We start from the raw sequence: 24,750 nt of genomic DNA, 5'->3' as shown, positions 1-24,750 counted from the left end.
CAGCTCATTGTCCTTTGAATTATCAAGCTAAAGACTCAGGCGGCATGCCTCATAAAACAAGCCCAGCTAAAGACTTGAGGTGCTGCCTCACAGAGTATTTAGTAGATATCTGATGTTCTAAATAACAAAGCTGGCAGAAACAGACAGACAAACAGACAAATAAAAAATGGGTTCCCCATCTGTCTCTCAATTGTGAAGGAATTAAGGCAGATAATTGGAGTTCCTTGGGAGGTGGGAACAAGAAACTTAAGTCAAAAAATTTCAAGTCAGACTCCGGTGGTTTTTAGCAAAAATGAATACCAATGTGACATTAAAAATCATGAATCAAACTAAGCATAGTGGTATACACCTTTGATCCCAGCACTTAGGAGGCAAAGGCAGGCAGATCTCTGAGTTCAAGGCCAGACTGGCCTACAGAGTGAGTTCCACGACAGCCAGGGCTACACAGAGAAATCCTGTCTCGAAAACCAAACCAAACAACAACCAAAATCATGGATCGTTTTGGAGATACTTTTATTGTTTGTGATAGGTGGAGTTTAGAGGAAGAGAACAGGAAATGGGTGCCTAGCGTCAGGAATACACGTTCCCTAGTTATATCCCAGAAGAGAACATTCAAGAAACACTTCTGACTCACTTCTCCCTAGCATATTCCCAGAATAAGATCAAGCCCTGCTGAATGGGTTCAAATGCAGAGCTGGTGGTTCTGAACTGGCCTGGGTTCAGTACGGCCCCTTGGAGGGCATTTTACTTATTACAGTCTCTAGATGAAGGCAAGGGTGGAGGGACGCTTCTGGCTTTTAGTGAATAACCTTGGATCCTTCAAACCAGAGACCTTTGACTGGGCTAGATTCCTCCAGCACCAAGAACAGATATTGTTGAATGACTAAACAGTGAGCAAATGAATGAATGAAAAAAACAAGGGTGTGTATATAGACGCTGCTGGATGAAATTGCTTGATTTTATTTTAGCTTATCATACTTTGTTACACACACGGTATGAATAAAAATGTGAAAGGATTTAGGAAAGCCATAAACTTTCAAAGGGACAGAGCACCATGATTTTAAGAGCCTTACAGATTTTTTTTTTTCCTTCTTTTGCTTTAAAAATTCGTTGCATTTTAATTTGGAGGGGGGCATTTGGGGATTTTATTTGTTTGAGGTTGAGTTTCTTATTTTGTTTTTGTTGTTGTTGTTGACAATGAAAATAGTCAAGGAAATAATTACCTTAGAAAACTTGAGGTTCTTGAGTTTTTCCTTTTAATTGGTTTTTTGTTAATTGATGGACATCAGAATTTCTTCTACATCCCCAGACAAAAATGTGTTCAGAAACTTAAAAACCACTCAAGAGGAATCCGGTTTGGAGACCCATTCTCTGAGTGTGGTTATATCCTTTTGGACACTGCAGCTGTTCCCCAGCAGGAGGCTAAATTAAATTTAAGTGCTGTTAGATAGAAGATAACTATTAGAATTTTTTAAAAATATGACCGGCATCCAATGTTTTAATCAATTTGCCAATCACTCTTCACTGTGTAGTCAGCGGGCTGACTCTGTTGTCTGACTGCCCCTCCTCCCTTTCTTCCCCCTCCTCCTCCCTCCCTCTCCTCCTCTCTAGTAACCCAGGCTCTATTTTTCTTCGGACCCTTCCTCTGAACCCAATAAGAAGAGACTTAAATCCAAGGAGATCTAGATGATCAAGAAAAATTAAGCTTCTGATAACAGCAGAATCATAAGAAATGTGGACAAAATGACTCTTCGCATCACAGACTTTGTTTACTAGTGGGTAATTAATTCTGTACATATGCTGGGAACATCTGTCGCAGTGACCTGCCATAGGATCTGCGAAATGACTGCTGTGCAGTTTCCCCTCAGGTCATTAGAGGCGCTCGGAGAGGAAGGGAGGCTCCTTGGTTTTTTTGTTTTGTTTTGTTTTGTTTTTGGCTGCTGTTCCCAGCCCAGGTAACTTTGTCTTGAGCTCAGAATCCCCCCACCCCCCATGTGAGCTTCTCACTGTGAGATGCCCCTCCTGGTTGCTCACTGTGTCACTATCAAGCCTCTCTGGCCACCTCCTGGTCTCCCCTAGCCAGGTGCGAATGCAGAGTTCATAAGCAGCTATCAAGGTTTGAGAAAGGGAAAGTTCCTGGTGGATGTGACCAAGCTGACGACCTGCTGAATGGGATTTAATACAAACCTGAGGGTTTCCCACTCAGAGACACCCCATATAACATGGAGCAGGGGAGTTGCATCCAATGTATGAGGTACCACCCTCAGTCTTGACAGCAAGCAATGGCATACAAGGCCAAACAAGGGCTTAGGTGGCAACAGGAAACTCCATTGTCTGGTACCTTGGAAGCTCAAGGGCAGGGATGAGAGGTTGGTGAAAAGGCCAGCCTCTCTTCTGATCTCTGTTTCTTTTAGAGGAAAGACAGTGGGTGGCCATTGGCTTAGAGGACAGTGGCTTAGCACCTTTGATGAGTGTCACATGCTTGTGGCGCTTTTGACTGCTCTGTTCCTAATTCCCCCACCCAGAGGTTAATTTCAGGAGCTCATGAGCGAATGGAATCATGAACTATGCAAGCTCACAAGGGTGTTTGATTGGTTGCTCAGTGGTGTTTCTTTGTAACTTTCACAATCTGACAGATCCTTTCCATTTATTTGACTGCGTCTCCATTCAAAACGTGCTGAGCTTGCACTGTGACCAGGATAAGCGCTTCTGTGATCTGTGGTCTCATCCATGCCATTGGCAGGGTTGTATGGTACAGTAGGGACATCCTCAGGAATTTCTTGGATAGGTGAAGTGGACACATGGTGCCATCACTGTGCCGACCTTGAGATAATCCATAAGAACCAATGCTGAGGAATGCATGTGACTTCGCTGAGAAGCAATGTGATTCGGAGCATGGACTCACCTTTCCTAGTTTATATTCATAGCTCTGAGACCTGTTCATAGTGCCAGCCTCATAAGCTTGCCAGGAGGTTTCCAAAAGTTTGTGTTAGAATGTTTCCTAGAATATTATGCTACAAAGTTTTCAGGACTAAACAAAGAGTGGTAAACTGTGGTATATCCAAAGGCTAATTCCAGATCAGTTGTATGTGCTATGCATATTGGCTGGTGTTCTCTGAAAGTTAGTCATGAAAACAGAAGAATGACTCTGTGTGGGGATCTTCAGTCCTATTTAACCCTCCTTTGCATTTACACGTGGCTGATGGAGTGCCTGTAGATAGATTCACCCCAGTTTGTCCACAGGCTGCCGCTTCTTGCCAGACCCCACTTCTATCTGCCTAAATCTCTATCTCGGGCTCTCTCAGATTTATTTGTCATCAGTCTTGGTTGGAGAACATAGCTGATCGTGCATGTTTGTAAAGCCATAAATGACAGCAGGGGTTAGTAAGCTTCTGTGGTCTTTGTTACTGGCATCCTGTGCCTCACAGCAACAAAGCTGGGCTCCATCCTCTTCTGACCCAATGGCCACCTCAACACTCACACCATTCACAACCTAACACACATGTCTCCATGCCTTCCACCACCTAGACCGATATCCAGTCTCTAACTAAACCCCGGGGACGATTTGGAGGAGCTTTGAATGACAGTCTAAAAACTAAACGTGAACTCGGGGAACTATTAATGTCTTTGTGTCAGAGGGTTAGGCGATCATTCAGCAGAATTAAAGATTAGAAAAACCAGGATGAGGAAGTAAAAAAGAAAATCGCAAAGGGCAGAACAGGAATTGATATGGCATCAAGGACAGATAAGGGAACATTTCAAGAATAAGAATGTGGTGTCCAACACCACAACTATTCTGAGATTGTGCTTGAGAGTTTGAATTATGTGATAAGATGCTCTGTGATGGCTGTCCTTTCAAAGAGCAATGGAGGGGGGGCAACTTCACAGTGGCTGAGAAATGAACAGCTGCTCAGGAGGAGGTGGGAGCTGGCACCGCTGATCATTCTGAAAGCCCCAGAGTGACTAAAAGAGATGCCCAGGACTGTGTGGCAGATCCACACCATCAGCTGTTTAGGAAGTGGGATTTCCACCAGAGAGATCTGCACATACATGTGGGCTGAGAAGGGAGTTCCTCTAGTAAAGAAGAACCAAGAAAGAAAGGAAGGGAAGGAGAGAAGAGACACAACCCAGGAGAAGAAAGGGTTGGGTTAGCTGTGCCACAAGGGACGGGCCTAAATTAGGAAAGTATTTTCAGGACCAAAATAGTGCTATATCAAGAAGAAAGAGAAGGATTTGGTCATTTGTCTGCTACGTTAGTGTTCTGAATCCTCAAGGCACATCTACAAGCAGTATCAAGGAGATCTGTGGAGAGCTTTTTACTGTCCCTTCTGTGCATACTTTGTGCTACTGTCTAAGATGGGTGCTCACATTCTTTGATGAAAGAGAAATCAGCACATCACAGTGTTCTCCCTCTTTCTCCTCTGTACATGTTAGTGCTCAGTTTGATATTATACCTTAACTTAAAAACATTGCATTGATGCTCAGCAAAATGTCTTAGCGTGTAAAGGCCACCCAACCCTGAGGACTGGAGCTCTATCCCTGGGATCCATATGGTAGAAGGAGAGAACCAATTCTAGTCATGTTGCACAAACCTATGATCCAAAGCATGAATGTATACACATGCAGAAACACACACACACCAAGCAAATATAATACAAAATTTAAAAATTAGCAATACTTCAGTAGCAAGAGTATGATAACAACTGTGTGAGCCTCTAGAAACTGCTTTTGTTTGTTGGTAGAGGGCTAATGCCAAAAGGGTAACAATCACAGAAAGTTGTGGTGACTATGGAGATCTTTCTTAATTGGTTGTTGTATTAGTGAACTCCCCTCCTGCTGAAGACATTTTCTGAGGCATGCAGTGAGGTTTGATAGCACTTACAGCTACTAATAACCATACTGGGGGAGGACAAATGTCAGAATACACTTTAGGTGAGGTATTTGTGCATACTACAGAATCAGCTTTTGTTTTCAATGTTTACTTTTGTATGAAATACATATTTAATCTCTATCTAAATCTATGTGGTAACCCATTCAATATGAAGTAACAGAATTAAAGCCATAGGGTTGGGTTGTAAAATGATGAAATCTGATTATGTGCAGACCTCCACATAGTCTCCTCAGACTGTGGTAGGTAGAAATGGCTTGGGCTGTTTTGTTTGACGCTACTTGCCCTTGGAGGATGGAAATGAAGTGACCCAGAATCAAATGGCACATACTTCCAGGAGCAGATGAAAAACACCACAGCAAGCTCCTCTGAACGCTGCTGCAGCTCCTTTAATACCCTCCATCAGTGTCCCATTGGTTCCAAGAAAGCATCTCTTCTAAACAACAATTCACAATTGGCTGGCATTCTCTGCACTGGCAGTCTCTGGTCTCTGGAAGTCCTCAATTAGGTCCTCCTGCAGGAGATGCCTTTGCAGCTGAGTGGCCCCCTGGTGTTTATACCTAGGCAACCACAGTTGGTCCTCCTACACTCTTCATTATCTTGACTGCTTGAAATCTTGAAGAAGCTGATGGATCAATCTGGTAAGCAACATGACAGAAACAGTCTCCCTGCAGTCTTTCTCACTAGCTTGCTTCCACAGGAAGCTTTGATCCTAAATCCTTCTGATCATTAGGAAATTCTGAGTATATTGATTTATGTTTTAAATGATTCACTCAGTAAAACACCAGCAGCTACTACTTCCTGAATTAAAATTGCTATATTTGTAGACTTATTTTTTTTTTCCACAACCTAGTTTAATAAAGGTAACCTCCCTCTAGTCCACCGTCCACCAGAGGTAGTAGAAAATAAAGGTTAATAGGTCAAAGAAGGATGTGGACCTGTTTAGAAATGGTTCTTTTGGGTGATTCCAATCTTTGTTACAGGATATCTGCAGTTCAGTTCGCATGAATCAGCAGTGGTAGATCGATCCAATGGAAGACACAGATCATGAATCAACAACAGCAGTTTGATCCATAAGAAACAATGAGGCTCTGGCAAACAGCCTGAGAAGTTCTATGGTGTGCTTCTGTGAAGTAACATCAGTCAATGGTCAGTGAGGAAAGGAAGGCAAACCAGTGCCAGAGCATCTTTAGTGAAGACTAGTGTCAGCAAAGCCCAATGAAGATGACCAAAGAGGGGCAAGGCAAACCAATGTGGGAGTGTCCTTTACTGTCTGCTGGGTTATACTTATAACCTTTTCAAACAGCATGTGTCCTCTCAAGTGTCTGCTCCAGCAAAAACATCACATGTCCTCTTCCCAGGAAGCTTCCAGAAAAACACCATGTGTCTGTTCTCAGCAAAACATCCTCTCCTAATAGTTTCCAGAAAAGCATCATATGACACAACTGAATCTTCAAAGAAGCCAGAAATTTATACTTCACATATTCCTACTAGAATTTTCACGTACATGTCGAATTCAGATGAGTATGTAATATAATGTATATAGTGTAATGTAATGACTAGTACAAGCCCTATTAGCACAGGAACTTGGCTGTTGTTTCAGGGTAGGAGACACTGTGTGTGTGTCTGTCCCATTACTATACTAAAGTCTTCAGCAGTTCCTGGCATGTGGAGCTAGATGTTCATGGAATAAGTTATTATGGAGCCATGAGATGGCTTTATCTTTAAAGAAGTCACCTGTGTCCCTCTTATATGATGAATCAGAGACCGATACTTTTTAATATAAACTAAACTTGAATTATTTTACATAAACCCCACTTAGCACTAATACATTGACCTAAGTAACCCATAGGATTAAGCTTTATCAGAAATTCAAGAATACAAATCATCATAATTAACAACAACAAAAACAAACAAGAAAACAGAAAACCAGAGCTTGGCAAAGCCTATGACTCACCAGACCCCCAGATACTTCCTTCTTGCACCAGACATATATTTTCTAGTTGAGAATTCTCACTCAGGTCCTTGTCACTTCATCACATGCACTGGAGCACACTCTCCTTATGAGATTCTTTTGTTTAGTTCTTTAGGTATTTATTCAGCATAGGCAACAATCTTCAGGGACCCATACCTTAAAATATATTATATATATATATATATATATGTATGTATATATATAATATGATGATATATTATTCTAATATATGTATCACCTTATATATATTATACTATATATTTAATGCTGTTACTTAGATTTCTCGGCCCATGCCCAGACAGACCACACCAAGCAAACACGGTTCCATGTGGAGAGGTTTAATAGAACAGGATGGGGCAGGGGTCAAGGTCAAGAGAAGAGGAAAAAGAGAGGAGGAGAGGTTTCAGTGTTTTGTAGAGGTAGTGAAGTCACTTGCTCCCAAGTGAAGGTGGGATTCTGAACTGATGTCTTCTGGGAATGCTTTGGCTGTTTCCATGGCAATTGATGTGCTAGGTTCCTGTCAACTGTGGGTAGAGCCATTGTTGGGGGAAGGGGCTATCCTAATGCCAACATTTAATCTTATACAGATCTATATTACGTATATATTAACTCATGGACATTTACAAAAAACATTTCATACATAAGTACTCTACTCTTGTGTGTCTGCAAGTGTGTGCACAAGCCCATACAATATACATATCTAGACATCTTACATATAGTCTATAGAAATTTGCTCCATTAATATAATAAAAGGGGATGGTGTGGGGCTACATAGTAAAATACTTTATTTATGCAAACTACTGTAAATTGGCTTACCTAAGAATAATTTTTAAATCTTCATTTATGTGATCCTATTTTTTCTCTGCTTAAATATGAAGTATTTTTGCAGATTCCCTTACTTTATATGTATGTATATGTAACTGTACATATATATGCCAAGTGTGCCACCAGAAGACCTAGGAAACCCTATAACTGGAGTTACAGGAAGTTGTGAACCCCAATGTGGGTGCTGAGAGTTGAACCCAGGTCCTGTACAAGAGCAGCTCTTAATCCTTGAGCTACCTCTCCAGCCCCTCGATCTAATTTGTGACATTGCAAACTTTTTCTTAAAGAATTATTTCACAAGTTTCCTCAATTTTTGTCTGAGTCATATCTATTTTTTCCTTTACATTTAAAGGATCACTTCATGTGGTTGTGTCTCAATATTTTAAGTCTCATTTAAAGATGAAGGTGTGGTACAGTTTTATCATGTTTACCTGTCGTGTTTAAAGTTCTTGGGTTCACACCCCAGTATGAAAAACAAAATATTTACACTACATATTTAGTATCTCATTCTCTTCTTACTTGAATCATTTCTGAGAAGTTAGGTGTAAGATAAAAAATAAAATTTTCTGTTACTCTGCATGATAGATCTATTATTCCTCTATTCTCTTCAGATGTTTCTTCTTTGGTTTTCTATAGTATGAAAATGATACAGCTACAGATAGGGCTTTAAACATTTTGTTTTTCTTTAATAGAAGCTGACTACATTATAAGGCTTGACTTCTTCTAGGTTCTCACATCTTTCTAAATCTTTTAGTGGTGCTTTTTCACCCAGTGTGTGCCCACTCCTAGCATGTCACACATAGACAGCAAGACAGACATCAGAAGAAGGGAGTCCTGGGAAGACTACAGGCGTTTTCCCTCCTGAAGGCAGCAGGGCATCCTAACAATAAGCAATTGAGAGAAGCTACAATCATGACTTCCACAATTGTCTTCCCGTGTTTCTGGTCCTGAATTCAGTAAAAACTGTGTTCTCCATTTTGTGTGGAAACATAGGAAGAAGAGTTGACTGGAGAGAACTGGATTACAAAGAGAGAATTGTTCTTAGCATCCTGCTGTGTCTTTCAAACTCTGTACAGTGACACACACACACACACACACACACACACACACACACCCTCTGCAGATGTAGTTCTCATGATAAATCACTTTTTAATCAGTCATAATTTTGCATTAAGTGCTGAATAAGTGCCCTTTGTTTCGTACTTAAGCCATCAGTGGTGAACATCAGGAGGGCAGACTAGTGCCTATCATTAAGCAGAGAAAAATCAATACCATTTTTAATTAAAGGAAGGCAGAGCCCGGCTTTGAGACAAGCAAATCTCCTTGTCAGAGCATCTCCCCTTTAAACTTTCAGAAGTTCAGTTCAGAAGTTGAGAGCCAAATGTAGGGAGTGACTCAAATCGGGGTGGGGGTAGATCCAGAGAGGGAAGCAAATGAAGCAGGAGAAAAGCCAGCCAGGGGCTTGCTTTATAGTTTGTCCTAGAGAAGAGCTTACAGCATGGCCAAAGACAGGTCCTGGCTTATGCTATAGTGCTACATTTGTTTGTTTTGTTTTTTCATCTGTAGATTAAGAATGAGTTGAAGGAAAGCCAAACATATTCTTATCACTCACATGTTATTAAGGCTTAGAATCCAGAGCATGGCATGCTTTTATGATCCCTTTCAGATAACATTTTAAAGCTTGGGTTTTCCTTATTTGTAGTACAAGATGAGCTCTTGCTGCTTTACAACTGAATAACAAATTCCACCCCCTCACTTAGTATTCAAAGGGAGGGGGATAGCAAAACCTAGAATTGCTGAGAACCAGAGCTATTCTGGAGAGCTGCTTACCTGGAACTCAACACCAATAATTTATTTGGAGAAATAATTTTTAAAAATTAGAGTTGGAGCAATAAAAGGCAAAACATTTACCCAAATCCCTGACGATGATATAATCATAAGCCTAGGAATATCAGAAAGGCTAGAAAGGAAGCTCTTTAACTAGTGAAGGTTCACAGCACTAACGTTAGTAAAGATTCTAGAACACTCAGAAGTTACTCATCTAGTTACCTCAAAGACCCTCCCTCTCCCTAATTTTCAGTTCTTTTATGCCCAGTTTCTAGTTGTTACTATTTATTTCTTGTAACAGCTCAGATCCAGATGCTGGGAAAGGGTTCCCCAAAACAAGTGTAACATTTCTTCTCTGGCAGATTTCCCAGCCAAAGCTAGGCTGGGGCAGAAGTGTTACTGCTCTGCGACCAGAGGTATCCTGGCAATCAGGAGTCAAAGAGGAAGACTGCACGCACACTACAGAACAAACCTCACAGATCTATTGAGAGGAAAACCCCAGGAGGGTGGATGGCTCTGCTTGGGAGAGCAGCATCAGGGAACTGAGCAGAAGGCAGTGGCAGTGGGGTCTCTTGGGAAAGGAGGCAGCTTTTAAGGATGGAGATTTCCAAGGTTAAGATTGGTAGGATTTTAATTCTTGACCTTAAGAGAGGTCAGGAATGGGGGGGGGGTCCTATTCAGGAATTGTTGGGGTTTAGGTTTAGTGCTCAGAAATAGGTGAGTTTCTGGAGTAAGCTCATGGATTGGTGGGATTTGGTGTCTAGGCCTCGGTCTCTAGGTTGAGGTTAAGTCAGGGTCAGGGTGTTTTGCCCTTTGGCCCTTTTTCCTACACTTCTTATGGTGAACAGTTTTGACTAAATCTGATTTAGTAGCCCATGATGGTATCAGCTGGAGTCTCTATGTTCTCAGTAACTTTAAAAATACATTTTAAAATGTCATAAAGATACAAAGGACCTAACAGTTCATGTAATTCAGAGGTTCAAAGGTTAGACAGACCTCAGACTTAATTAGATCAAGGAATCACTTTTTTGTGTGTTTTTGATCTCTGCTCTCCTGGGTATACTGGCTTTGTTTTTCAGCTGTCCATTATGGAGTTAAAGATCCTAAAAAAAACCATGAAAATAAACTTCTTCATCTACTTTCCTATACCTCATACATCATATTCAATATATAGTTTTATATTTATTAGCCAGTTATTTTTGCCTAAATTCTAAACCTTCTGTGAGAGAAGCCATATTTTCAATTAACACCATTATATAGGGCAGAAGCAAGATGTACAAAATCTGTTATGAAATAAACCAACAATGATCTTTTCTGTTGCAGTTATTAAACCACTTTTAAAAATGTATGTATATACATGTGTGTGCTTGCGTTTTTTGTATGTGTACTGCTGGAGTGCCAGAAGGGGGCATCAGATTCCCTGGAACTAACATTAACAGCAGTTGTGAGCCACCAGATGAGGGCGCTGGGAAACTAAGTCCCCTCCTCTGCAAGAGCAGCAAGTGCTCTTAAGCACTGAGCCATCTTTCCAGATCCTAAAAAGCTTGCACAAAACCGAGAAATAAGGGAACTCATGGTAAAATCCACATCTTTAAACACTATTTGGCCCAAATCACCCATTTTGAAGTTATTTCGCAACATACAAGCCCTCTCTCCTTGCCCCATACCAAGCACGATGCCCAGGGTGTCTTGTTTATGCAGAGCCGGAGCCTCCCAGCAACCCTCAACTTACACACAAGGGAGATGCAGAGCCGGCTGAAGGAGCAGGGCCCACGTCAGGTCGTTGATCTGGGGTGAATCCCGCTTAGGTTGGATCTGAAGAGTTAAGGGCTCTCAATATCCGGCCCTACAAGGTGAAGGGCAGCTGCCTTCTGTGTGTCGTTTACTCTGTGGGACCAGTGCTACCACTGGCACGTCAGCGCCCTTCTGTTGGCCCCCAAGTAGTGTCTGGGAAATTTTGGGGTGCTTCCCTCCACCTCGTCAACCGGTTTGAGCTTTTTGTCCTTACCTGATCTTAAGAAAAACATATTCTTCACCTCCCTTTACCTCCCTCAACCCCACCCTGGCCACCAACCGCCCCTTTCCCCTACCCCACCCCCCATTCAGAACACAGTATTCAAGCAACCGTTTCCTACTGCACAAAATGGCCACTCCACGGGACACCTGTGGCCACGTGACCCGCTGCCCTCTTGGTTTTGGGCCTCTTTCCGCCTAACTCCGGTTTCAGAAAGGCAGCCCTCGGAGAAAGCAAGAGCTAATTAAACCGGAGGACTCCCACAGCTTGGAAACTACGGGACAAGGTGGAGCGCTGCAGAGCGAACGGAAGGACAAAAACCCAAAACAAAACAGCAACACAAACGCCGGAGTGAGCAGCTGAGAGCCAAGAGGCCTACAGTCACTTTCAAGGCCTCACTGCTAGAGGGCAGAGTTCTCGCGAGATCTTGGGAACTTCCAAGGCGCGGGTAATCGCGGAGTAGAGGGAAGACGTAGTTCAAGCAAAACAGGAGAGCGGCTGATCGATGTTCCGGCCGCCGGGCTGCCGTGTACACCTAACTCCATTATGAACTCAACCGACCGCTGTTCCGCGGCTGTAAGTCTGAGAGGGCGCCGGGCCCTGTGACCGCATCGCGGGCGATGGCGCGCCAGGCCTGACCAGGAAGTCTCGCGAGATTAGAAATCGGCGCGCAGGAGCTGGGGGGAGGCAGAAGCCATAGCGTTGGCTGGAGAGAGGCCGTGAGAGAGACGGGGAGGCCCGTGGCGCCGGCAGAGCGGGCTTTGGGGAGTAGGTCGCCCACCAGACGCGCCGTTCTCCCCCCCAATCCCAGAGGACCTCTGTGGTGAACCCATAGCTCAGCAGAGGTAAACCCCAGAGTCCTCCGAACTCTTCAGGGATGAGTCATGTGGCAGAGGAAGATGAGCTCGGGCTGGACCAGCAGTTGGCTGGCCTAGACCTGACGTCTCCAGACAGCCAGAGCGGGGGGAGCACAGCCAGCAAAGGGCGCTACATCCCTCCTCACCTGCGGAACAGGGAGGCTACCAAAGCGTCCTACGACAAAGACAGCTCACGGTGGAGTAAAGACAAGGATGCCTACAGCAGCTTCGGGTCCCGCAGCGACACGAGAGCCAAGTCGAGTTTCTTCAGTGACCGCGGAAGTGGTTCCCGGGGAAGGTTTGATGACCGCGGGCGGAGTGACTATGAGGGCGTTGGCAGCCGCGGAGGGAGAAGCGGCTTTGGCAAATTTGAGCGGGGCGGGAACAGTCGCTGGTGTGACAAAGCCGAAGAGGATGACTGGTCTAAACCCCTCCCACCAAGCGAACGCTTGGAACAGGAACTCTTTTCTGGAGGCAATACTGGGATTAACTTTGAGAAATATGATGACATCCCGGTTGAGGCGACAGGGAATAACTGCCCTCCACATATTGAAAGTTTCAGCGACGTTGAGATGGGTGAAATTATTATGGGAAACATCGAGCTTACTCGGTATACACGCCCAACTCCAGTGCAAAAGCATGCTATTCCTATTATCAAGGAGAAAAGAGACTTGATGGCTTGTGCCCAAACAGGGTCTGGAAAAACGGCAGCTTTTCTTCTACCTATCTTGAGTCAGATCTATACGGATGGTCCAGGTGAGGCTTTGAGGGCCATGAAGGAGAATGGAAAGTATGGGCGTCGCAAACAGTATCCGATCTCCTTGGTGCTGGCTCCAACCAGAGAATTGGCAGTGCAGATCTATGAGGAGGCCAGGAAATTCTCATACCGGTCTCGAGTTCGTCCTTGTGTGGTTTATGGTGGAGCTGATATTGGGCAGCAGATTCGAGACTTGGAACGTGGCTGTCACTTGTTAGTAGCCACTCCAGGACGGCTAGTTGATATGATGGAGAGAGGAAAGATTGGACTGGACTTCTGCAAATACTTGGTGTTAGACGAAGCGGATCGCATGTTGGATATGGGCTTTGAGCCTCAGATACGAAGAATAGTTGAGCAAGACACCATGCCTCCAAAAGGTGTCCGACACACTATGATGTTTAGTGCTACTTTTCCTAAGGAAATACAGATGCTGGCTCGAGATTTCTTGGATGAGTATATCTTTCTGGCCGTAGGAAGAGTTGGGTCTACTTCTGAGAACATTACACAGAAAGTTGTGTGGGTGGAAGAAGCAGACAAGCGGTCATTTCTACTTGACCTCCTGAATGCGACAGGCAAGGATTCCCTGATATTGGTGTTCGTGGAGACCAAAAAGGGTGCAGATTCTCTGGAGGATTTTTTGTACCATGAAGGATATGCTTGTACCAGTATCCATGGAGACCGATCTCAGCGAGATAGGGAAGAGGCCCTTCACCAGTTCCGATCAGGAAAAAGTCCAATTCTCGTGGCTACAGCAGTAGCAGCAAGAGGACTGGATATTTCCAATGTGAAACATGTCATCAATTTTGACTTGCCTAGTGACATCGAAGAATATGTGCATCGCATTGGCCGTACAGGTCGTGTTGGAAACCTTGGCCTTGCCACCTCATTCTTCAATGAGAGGAACATAAATATTACCAAAGATCTATTGGATCTTCTTGTTGAAGCAAAACAAGAAGTGCCATCTTGGCTAGAAAACATGGCTTTTGAACATCATTACAAGGGTGGCAGTCGTGGACGGTCCAAGAGCAGATTTAGTGGAGGATTTGGTGCTAGAGACTATCGACAAAGTAGCGGTGCCAGCAGTTCCAGCTTCAGCAGTGGCCGTGCTAGCAACAGTCGCAGTGGTGGAGGCAGCCATGGCAGCAGCAGAGGGTTTGGTGGAGGTAGCTATGGAGGCTTTTACAACAGTGATGGATATGGAGGAAATTATAGTTCCCAGGGGGTGGACTGGTGGGGTAACTGAGCCTACCAAACAAATACAGAAACCACCACATGTAATGTAGCTAGACTATATCTTGTATAGCTTCAAGAACTCACAGCACATTGCCTCCTGGGATTCCTCACTGAATACCTTTTAAGGGAGCTTAAAGTGACAAGAAGAAAGGAACAGTCCAGAAGCCCCATTCAGAATGTGGTTTAAAGACTTGATTGTTGTAGTTTGAATTAACTCTTCTCTTACCCCCCATTTATAACTTCATGACTAAGGATCATTTGTTTGTTAATGTGCTGTACCTTTACTTTAGACAACTTTTATTCTGATGTCCTGTTGGCTCAGGAATGCTTAAGATAGCAAATTGTTTTAACAAAATAAATTTTCTGAACTTGGGCTCTGAAAACAAAAGAAAGGGACAGGTATTTTTTATGGGAATGGGACTGTCCTTAAGTGTTCCTTAGGTACTCTAAGGAAGGCAGGGGTGAAGCCCGGGATGAAGGATGGCATTTTGGAAATCTATAAATAACAGCCCAGGGGTTCAAGAGTAGTTATGGTTGAAATATCTGTTTGAGTGTACAGTTCTACTTGCTAAACTTAGCATGACCAGGAAATGCAATGGCATTTTTATTTTCCTGTGTACTTTAACTAATCCTTTGTTAGTAGCCATCCTCAGTGAAATGTAGTGGCAGCCTTTGGGAGTCACTAGTCAGTATTCATGCTTAGTACCATGATGTAGAGGATCTGAACAGTTCCAAATAAATGGTATGAAGAAATGGTCTATATTCTTTAATGTAAGCAGGTTTTAAAAAACCATGGATATTGAGTAGAGAATTACTTTTTCTTATGACGGGAGGTGTGAAGTTAGCCAAGGTTGTGATATTTGAAACTAAATACAGAGAAATAGTTCCTCAACTTGAGTAGGTATTGATGGAATTTCCATGTATAATGACGGGAGCAGTAAACAAATGTGTATCTGTTTTCATTCTCTACCCATTTGTTGTAGAACGTCATCAATAAACCACTACATCTCACATGGGATCATGTTTTTTTGTTTTGTTTCGAGACATGTCCCAAGGGTAGTCTTTAACTAATTATGTATCTGAGACTGGCCCTGAAGTTCTTCTTGTCTCCCAAGAGCACATACCACCACAATTGGTGAGATCGTGAATTTTTAAAATCACGTTTATACAGACGGCTTCCCCGGTATTTTTTTCAAGTCCTGTATGTTGTAGTACATCCTATCAGATTACTTTCTCTGGAATGATTAGATTAATAATTACTTGAACATTATAGAATAAATTCCTACCATCACTGGCCAACGAGTGGGTTACATAGTTTATATAAAGTCATAAACATGTAGCTTACATATACGTGTGCATATATACATGCATATATAGTTTAAATTCAGATAGGTAGATATGCTGTAGATTGATTAATGACGTTTGTCCTATAAGAAAAATAATTGTCATAGCCAATTCATTATTTTATTAGTGGTCCAACCCAAGAATTCTAAATAGATTAGCCCTCAAATTATAATTGCCCATAAAATTAACAAAAATTCTCTGTGGCCTTCATTAATACTAGCCCTAATCATCCACAGAGATTCTCCACTCTTCAAGCCCTCGTGTCTCCCTTCATTTACTCCTTTCCACTCATCTCTAATAACTTACTGAGTTCTACTTTGTGACCCTGTTCATACACTACTCTCTTAGGCCTGATCAAAGCTCGTTTTTCTCCATAAAACTAGCTTTAAAAGTTGTGGTCCCAACAGTCAAGATAATATGTTGTTTATGCCTGTTATTTTGAAATTAATCATGCAAATGTTGCAATCCTTATTTTGTTTTTATTTTTTAAAGTCTGTGTTCCCTTTCCAGTTGTCTTTTGCAACTGCACTGAGTTCATGGTCAGTTTGTATGGATTGAATGGCATTCCAGAGAGGCCATTCTTCCCAGATGTTCTGTCCTCTACAGTTATCTTGGTAGAGTGTGGTAAAATGCTTGGATGTAAACAAAGTGTGTGAGAAATGTGGGGGTGACCACAGGAGAAGATTGTACTCCCCTGCTTTGCTGGGTGTTAGGAGTAATTAGTAATAACACACAACCTGCCTGTACCTCACACTGATTAGGCTTTATATACTAGTCATTTCAGATGATGCCGGTAATTTCCTAATATTTAAAATCTTTAAGCTCCATTTGACAGTATTCTGGAAGCTTGAAAAGCACAGAAAAAGTTACAAAGACCTCTGACTCTTTTCTGACCTGAGGGGAAGTTCTGTGAGAGCAAGAGCCAGGCTTTCCAGGACAACTTGTGATGTACTAAAAACAAATGACGGTGTCCCATACACTGAAGCATCCCTTTCCTTTCTCCATTAGTATATTATAATGTCCACATTGGCTAATGTCCCATTGGCTTTATTCTAGTGTCTTATTCTGGCCCAGTCTAGGACACTATTTATTCAGCAAGCCACCTGAGGTTCCTCCTGACTGTGACAGGCTCAGACATTTCTCATTTCTGCTGACCTTGACTTTTTTTTTTTTTTTTTTTTTTTTTTTGGAGTGCTAGTTAGGTACTTTGCCCTACAATTTAAAATAGTTGGATTTTTCGATTTTTCCCCCTTATGATTAGACTGGAGCTGTGGAGGTAAAGTGTCATTTTTATCATGCCAAGGACACACACCAAAATTCTGAAGTATCAGAATTGATAAGGACCTAGATCGATTGGCTGAGGTTGTAGGGCCTAGCAGATTTGTCCACTCTACTCTGTACTTTTTTGTTCCCTTCACATGTTTTTTCTGAGACAGGGTTTACCAGACTTGCCTTGAACTTTTGCTTGTCCTCCCTCAGACTCTGAGAACTAGGACTGCTGGTGTGTTTCATCACATCTGCTTTCTTTTCATATTTCCCTTCTAGAAAGATGTCACCATGTGCAGCCCACAGTTAAGGCACGGAGAGTTTATGCTTCTTTCCTATTATTTCTTTGCCAGTTACTGTTTGTCTTAAGTATGGAACAATGGATGTATAGGAATTTCATGTCTGTTCTAAGTTACAGCTTTCTTGCTCAAAGGCTGTAAGAAATCTATGAAAGAATTTTTTAAATGTTGAGATGGGTGTTTTTAAATGTATAATTGTTAATCTGTCTCCTGTGGCCATCTGCCTGTCTCTTGTTTTTTGTTTCCTTTCCATACATACCTCTTTTCTCCCATTTGTTTTGCCCCCACTCTACCAAAATAATTGTGGTTGATTCAGGCGCCTGTTGGGCCCAAGGCCTATCTGGAATTCCATGCAACCCATTCATTTACAAATCAATCCATAGAAACTGACCTATTACTCTGCAGTTGCTAAGGGCAGAAAAAATACAAAAAGAACATAACTTTAAAAGCTTGAAAATCCTAAGGCAAAGCTTTGGACACGAACTATTTTAGCTGGCTGCAAGTCCCTTTGTTTATATCCACATCCTGTTGCTCCCAGGGTCTCACATGAGGACCTCTTTATTTTATGTGTTGTTTCAACTTCAATTGTGTTTGTATTTTATTTTTTTAGTTTTTGGTTGCATAGACAGATATCCAAGAGAAAGTGTTTATAAAAAGGAAAAGTTTATTTTGGCTCCTAGCTTGAGTTTACTCTGTGGTCGCTTGACTTTTGTTTGAGGTCTGCAGCAATACACAACCTGTCAGGAGCCTGGCGGGGGCATTGGGAGGAGGCTTTGTGCACCCCTTGATGTCTGAGAAGCAAAGAGAGGAAGGGAGCTGTGTTCCCAATATACCTTCTGTTCTAGTTTCATTACTGTTGCTGTGATAAAGTATCTTATCCAAAGCAACTTCATAAAGAAAGAGGCTTCCTTTGGTTTACAGCATCGTAGGAAAGTGGAGGCAGGACTTCAGCCAGCCACGTCCCATTCATGGTCGAGCAGACGAATGAAAGCTCACTTGTTTTTCCTCAAGTTCATTTCTCCACGGAGACACAGTTGAGAGAACCTGCCAGGCAATGGTGTCATGGTGGGTTGGGTAGTTTCATAGCAGTTACCGGATAGCATTCCTACAACAGACATGCCGGAGGACGAGTTTAGTGTAGACAACCCCTATTGACCAACTTCCCATGTGATTTAAGATTGGGTCAAGATGCCAAAGCTAATCACCACACACTACTGGGCCCTATCACTTCCCAGTAGTGCAACAGGCCAAGTAGTGCAGCCAGCACATCAACACATTTAAGATGGAAATAATAGCACCTAGTAACTCCCTCGGCTCATGCTACATGTGGTACGTGTTGCATTCTATCACAGCGTGCTTTGATATGCTTTTCTGTAGCTTCCTTTTCTCGTGCAAAAAGAAAAAAATATACTTAGACCACTTATTTGATGGTTACATTTTTCCTTCTAAATGTTCATGTTTCTCTATATATAAGGTATTGGCATAAAGTCCAGAATTCTTCCAGCAAAGTGTGAGCGCGTGCGCGTGTGTGTATTAAACAATGCTGAAGGCTTTGTGAGATTTAGGCATTGTATGAAGCAAGGCTCTGAAAGTCAAGTGTGTCTCCATAGCACGCTAGTGTTATTTTCCTTCCTCCCAGTCCTGTGTGCACAACTGACATAAAACAAGACATTGACCTGGGAGCTGCAAAGCAAAAGGCCTAACATGAATGTGGATAGATGTCATAAATTTATGCCTCAGGTCAACACAATTTACTCCTGCCTCCTCCTCTGGGACTCCCTTGCCCCCTAGTCTGGCTTTAGACAATGAATTTCCAGGGAGTTTTTGCCTTCTGATCGCCCCAGTGATCTAATGCAGTTGTCCACTGGCAGAAGCGCTGTGAGGTGCAGAATAAAGTAATGAAGGTAATTTGATTTGTGCTCTTCACCCACCCTGAAGATCTGCATGTCTTTATTGTATTAGTTTTCTAATGAGATTCCACAGTCGGCTCTCTGTAGGGAGACTGGAGCACCCGGGCTGTGGGAGGGGTTCATCTCAGGAGGGTCCTCCCCATTTACATTCCATCTTTAATGGGAATGGACCTGCCTGCCCTTGACTCGTAGGGTGATCATATTCTCTTCCTAGCTCTGCTGGGCAGGAAGTCTGGGAGTAGCTTCTGCAGCAGGGAAATGGGCTTCTGTCACTTCCAAGGGAAAGAAAGGTTCAAAGGTCAGCGCTTGGCTGAAAGGTTCACGGCACACCAAGCGGACTCCCCACTCTAATCATCCTGAGATAATGGCAGCGTCCTGTGTATTAACTCACGTATGCTCACGTTCACATGAATGACCCACAGCATGGAAACAAAAGTGATCCACTGGTCTGCCCAAAGCCCAGATACTCTGTTGCACTGATGTAGTGCTCTGGGTTTTCGAAGCCTGCCTGGCCAGGTGCCACCTGAGCAAGACATAGATGTGCTTTATTGTGGAGAAACCTATCTGCCTCTTCCTACCCAATGTTCCTGTCTCCTACCCCATACCCACTTCCCATCTTGAGCCCTTTAAGCCTTTTCCCAGAGGGCCAGTCTTCTATGTCTTGCCCCTGTGTGTGTCTATACGGATTTTTGCCACCCCACTGACCTTGTCTTACCTATTTTTCACACTGAAATATTTATGTCTCCCAAATGACATTGTATACCTAGAGTGCAGTGTGACATTACTGTTTTCACCTCAAAAGCTGCTTTTGCTTTCCAGGGTGTCTGGCAGCACATACCTTTGATCCAAACACTTGGGAGGAAGAGGCAGGCAGACTTCTGTGAGTTCAAGTCCTTCCAGTGAGTTCCAGAACAGCCAGGGAGGACTGTTGGGCTCTGTGGAGACACTGTCTCAAATAACAAACAAACACACAAACAGGCTGCTTTTTAAAACTAGTCAAACGTTGCTAAAAAGGAGTCAATAGGGTTCAATGCAGTTTAATGAATTATCTTAAAACCCATGTTGATTGGGGGTACAAGCATAGGCTCAGGACTCCTTTAGACAATGGGAGAAGAAGCCTGCTCACTGCCCTGAGAACCAGTCTGTTTGCAAGCAAAGCTCAAGTCCCTGAAATCACGGAGGAAAGGGTAGGCCAAGTGATTGGCATCTGGACGACTTTTCTAGGGGGAAAAAGTAGTTTATATCTAATCTAAGGTCTTTAAGAGGAATCTATCAGCTTTGGTTTGGCTCTCAGTGGACAGGTGTCTGTATCACGGAAGCACCATACATAATTCACCACCAGAGAGCCCCAGAACTTAGCAAGAAAGCTAAATTACCTGTCACTTGTAGAAAAGGTGTTCCCTGTAGGTCAAGGTTGAAAGCTCTGGAGGACCCCAGAAAGGAAGAGCACAGTTCGTATTTAAATGTCAGACCTGCTTCTCAGCAGCCTGGCAGGCTTGCTGTTTACACCTTGAATTTCCCTACTTGTTTTGCAAGGGCCAATTAACAGTCTCCCATTCTGACACCAGATTGGGAAGAGAGAAGGGTTGATTGTTTGAATAATCCAGAGGCCATTTGGTGGATGACACTTCAGTGAGGACTGGAAGAAAGGAGGCTATCTTCCTGGAGGGGTAGAGCAGGACTGTGAGTCCTGTGAAGAGGTGAGCCACCATAGTTTACATAGAATACAAAAGCACTCGATCACAATTAGGGATAGAACCTGAGTCCAGTCCCAGGCAGCCCTGGATTGAGGAGCACAGTTCATGAGAGGCAGAAGTCACCTGACTGTCAGTAAGCTACCAGCACCCTTTCTACTTGAGGGGCTGGTGGCTAATTGACAGGTAGGAAGTGAAGGTGACTAGAGTCTATATAAAAGGGAGGGAGGGAAGAAGGGAGGGAGAGAGAGAGAGAGAGAGAGAGAGAGAGAGAGAGAGAGAGAGAGAGAGAGAGAGCAAAGAGGAGGGGAGAAATTAAAATATTGCCTTCAAAAGTGTTTTCTAAGGTTTTGTGTGTGTGTGTGTGTGTGTGTGTGTGTTTGCTTAGTTTGGTTTTGGTTTTCACTATTTTATAATGGCCTATATTTTGGAAGCAAATTTTTGTCAAGAATTGCATCGTATATATTTGCCGTTTTAAAATATTTGTTTGTTTGTTTGTTTTATGATGAGTGTTCTGTCTGCATGTACACCTACATGCCATAAGAGAGCATCAGAGTCCATTACAGATGGTTGTGAGCCACCGGGTGGTTGCTGGGAATTGAACTCAAGACCTGTGGAAGAGTAACCAGTGCTCTTAACAGCTGATCTCCCCAGCTCCTACAGTGGCCATTTTGAATAAAATGAAGTACAACCTACTTCAGGTTTCTGAGAGTTTAGATAGAGAAGGATGCTTCATTACATGAAAAGCTCATCAGCCTCATGCTCAGATGAGCAAGACTCAGTGCCACAGTTAGCATAGGTGAGGAGAAAAGACTAGAAGCAAGCTTCAGGGCAACTATGCCAGTCACCAGATTCTGCTTGAGAGCTGATTCCCGGATAGAGAACTTTTTGCAAAGTTTGGGAAACCTCTCAGTGTTTAAGTTCAGATGACTTGAATGAGGTGATATGCTTTTTAGATATCAGCTGCATGCTGCTGATTCCTGAATTTGTGTCCTTGCCTGAGTGTTTTCCTGAACCCAGAACTCCTATCAAACTGTCTGTGTGAGGGTGGAGGGAAAGGGTGGCTTGGTTAGTAAAGTATTTGCCTCCCAAGCAGAAAGAACTGAATTAGATACCCCAGAATTTACAAGGTGGGGGTAATCCTTGTAATCCCATGGAGGGATTCTGGAACTTTCTGGTTTATAAGCCTAGCATGCTTGGTGAATTCAAGACCAATAAAAGAGCCAGTTTAAAAAAAATGGGGGGCTAGTGTTTAGATAATACCAATTACGATTGCCTTTTGACCTTCTGTGTATGTGTGTGTGTGTGTGTGTATGTGTGTGTGTGTGTGTGTGTGTGTATGTGTGTGTGTGTGTGTGTGTATGTGTGTGTGTGTGTGTGTGTGTGTGTGTGTGTAATATTCTGTCAGACGCTGACACCAAGGGTAGTTCTTACTGTGTCTAGCATCCTCAGCAGACGTGGCTGGTGCTTACCCCTTCCCCAGACCCATCACCTCAGTTTCAGTGTTTGGGAGACTTTTATTGGGTTGCCACAAGCAGCCATTGTCTCCCTCTTGTCTCTTTCAATAGTTTATTCAAATGGTAGTTTCTCTGAGAGGTCATTCTTCCATTTCCCCTTTTGCTCTCTTCTCTGCCAGGGCCTAATATAAGTCAGTTTCCCACTTTACTGACTCCCCCAACCCCCTTCCCAGGATGCAAACTCCCTGCAGAGGGCTGCCAGGGTAGCCAGGGCCTGGAATATATAGTGCTCTGTAGCTGTTGACAGAATAAATGTATATCCCCGAGAGAATGTAAAACCGAGACTTGATAACCTCTTGCATTTATAGTCTTTTTAGAAATATATTTTAAAATACGTTAAATGTACATACAATGTATTTTTTTGGTGTGCAATTTTGTGGATTTCATAAATGCAATGGATCATGTAACTTCTCCCTCAGTTGAGATAGACAAAAATCCCAGCACCCTCAAAGAAAATTCCTCCCCTAACTCAGTCTCATCAACTCCTTCACTGACCTCTAACCACGAGATGCCATTGATTGGTCCTTCACTCTGCAGGCTTGCCTTGTCCAGAAGGAACCTCACAGCCCCGTTCATTGTTTTCTGTGGCTTTTGTTATGTAGCAGATCACATTTTAGTTGCAGCTCTGTTGTATATATTAAGATTCTGTTTTGCTCAGGGCTAAAATCGTTGGTATTTCTAGGATGTCAAGAATAAAAGAAATATATTATCAGTTTGTATGTCATAAAAGCAAATATCCAGGCAAATGAACACATCACACCACACACACACAGACACACAGACACACACACACACACACACACATACACATTGTTTCCTCTTAAAGTAGGTGTATGTCTTTGCCTCTGTGTGATTATGTGAACGTATACAGGTACCTACAGGGACCAGACATTAGATTCCCTGCCTTCTGGTATGAGTGTTGGGAATTGAACCTGTTTCTTTGCAAGAGTAATACATGCTCTTAACCACTGAGCCATCACTCTAGTCCCAACACCCTATTTTTCAGGCATTAAAAAGGGGGTGCATCTTAAAATTAAACTAAGCATGCCAAAACCACATATAAAGAGAGATACCAAAAGAATTAAAACATGTCTGGTTTTGGATAAGGATTTTTTTTTCTGTACTGTAATCTGTTTAGTCTTTTAAAACATAAAGGCCATGTACCTCTTTAACAAACAAACTTTATTTTTTAAAAGATAAAGAAGGTGAAATTTCCAGAGGAGATGGCTTTAGGAAATATAAAGTGTATTTATTTACCTTTTAATTGCAATCAGAGCAATCTCTCTTAGACCACTCTACTTTGGCAGGGGAATCGTGGATGTACCGGGTTCACCCAAAGCTTATGTAACTCACTGGAAGAAAATAGATGCTAATCTTAAGACAATAACTGATAGGTTTTCTTTTTCAGTGACAACTTTATCCTTGTGATCAAGATGGCTGCTGCTTTTAGGAATGAGGGCCTGCATACAGCTTATGAAGTAATAGATCATATATAAATAGGCTGTTTGCTCTCTGTGCAGATGCCATCATTACTAACTACTTTCAGGCTCTTTGAGAGCTAAATAATTCTGTAATGCATCATTGAACATTTAGTTGCTTCATAGCAGATGGTTTCAGGGGCCCATCTGCTCACAGCCATGTTTCCAACAAGCCCCTTCACCTTCAGCGAAGAGATTTGGAAACAGCAGGATATTCTTTCTCCACTCCGGGTGCCTGTTCTTTGCCCCATGTTGAGGGAAGAAGCCCAAAGTCTTTCTCCCAAGCCTTGGACGGTAGATACTGCACTGTGGAGGAGCGCTGATGTATAAGCAACCTCGGGGAAAGAGCTCCTGGGTTCCAAGAAATTGTAAATATACTGGAAGGGTGTATGCCTCTGTGTGTGTGTCTGTGAATGTGTGTGTGAAAGTCTTTGTGTGTGTGTTTCTGTGTGTGTATATATGAGTGTGTGTGTGACTGACTTCTGTGTGTGTATATGTGTGTGTGTGTGTGTGTGTGTGTGTGTGTGTGTGTGTTTGCCTTCCTAGGCTGCATTTAAATATTAAATATATTCTGCAGTCTGCTCTATTAGCTATCCCTGCCCTGTTGTCTTCAGAAGCATAGCCAGTTTCTAGCTGGCTTTCTGGGATAAAGAATATATTCACCTTGCCTTTGAGGACACAGGGGAGTCCCTGAGGCAAGGTCGGGGTGAAATACATGGAGGCATTCTAGCTAAAACCATATGGATAAGAGCAAACCGAGTACAGCATCTGAATGCTGAGGGGATACTGGAGTAAGTGTTTTGGGAACAGGGCTAGTTCTATTCCACAAATCCCAAATGCCCCATTACCTATGTGATCATGGAAAT

The 24,750-nt window shown here is 42.9% G+C and overlaps 1 protein-coding gene across 1 annotated transcript; it reads left to right on the top strand.

Annotated features, from left to right (window-relative positions):
• Positions 1-12,406: 12,406 nt before the first annotated feature.
• Positions 12,407-14,386, top strand: LOC308436275 (putative ATP-dependent RNA helicase Pl10; the record flags this gene model as incomplete). Its single annotated transcript, XM_080937140.1, has 1 exon — positions 12,407-14,386. The coding sequence occupies one exon, from the start codon at positions 12,407-12,409 to the stop codon at positions 14,384-14,386; it is 1,980 nt and encodes a 659-aa protein (XP_080793266.1).
• Between the last annotated feature and the right edge of the window lie 10,364 nt (positions 14,387-24,750).

The sequence above is a fragment of the Micromys minutus genome (genome assembly GCF_963924665.1).
Source record: "Micromys minutus genome assembly, chromosome: 1".
NCBI classification, from domain to species: Eukaryota; Metazoa; Chordata; class Mammalia; order Rodentia; family Muridae; genus Micromys; species Micromys minutus.
The sequence above is the reverse complement of the archived record's forward strand: the minus strand, read 5'-3'. Positions and strand labels throughout refer to the sequence as shown.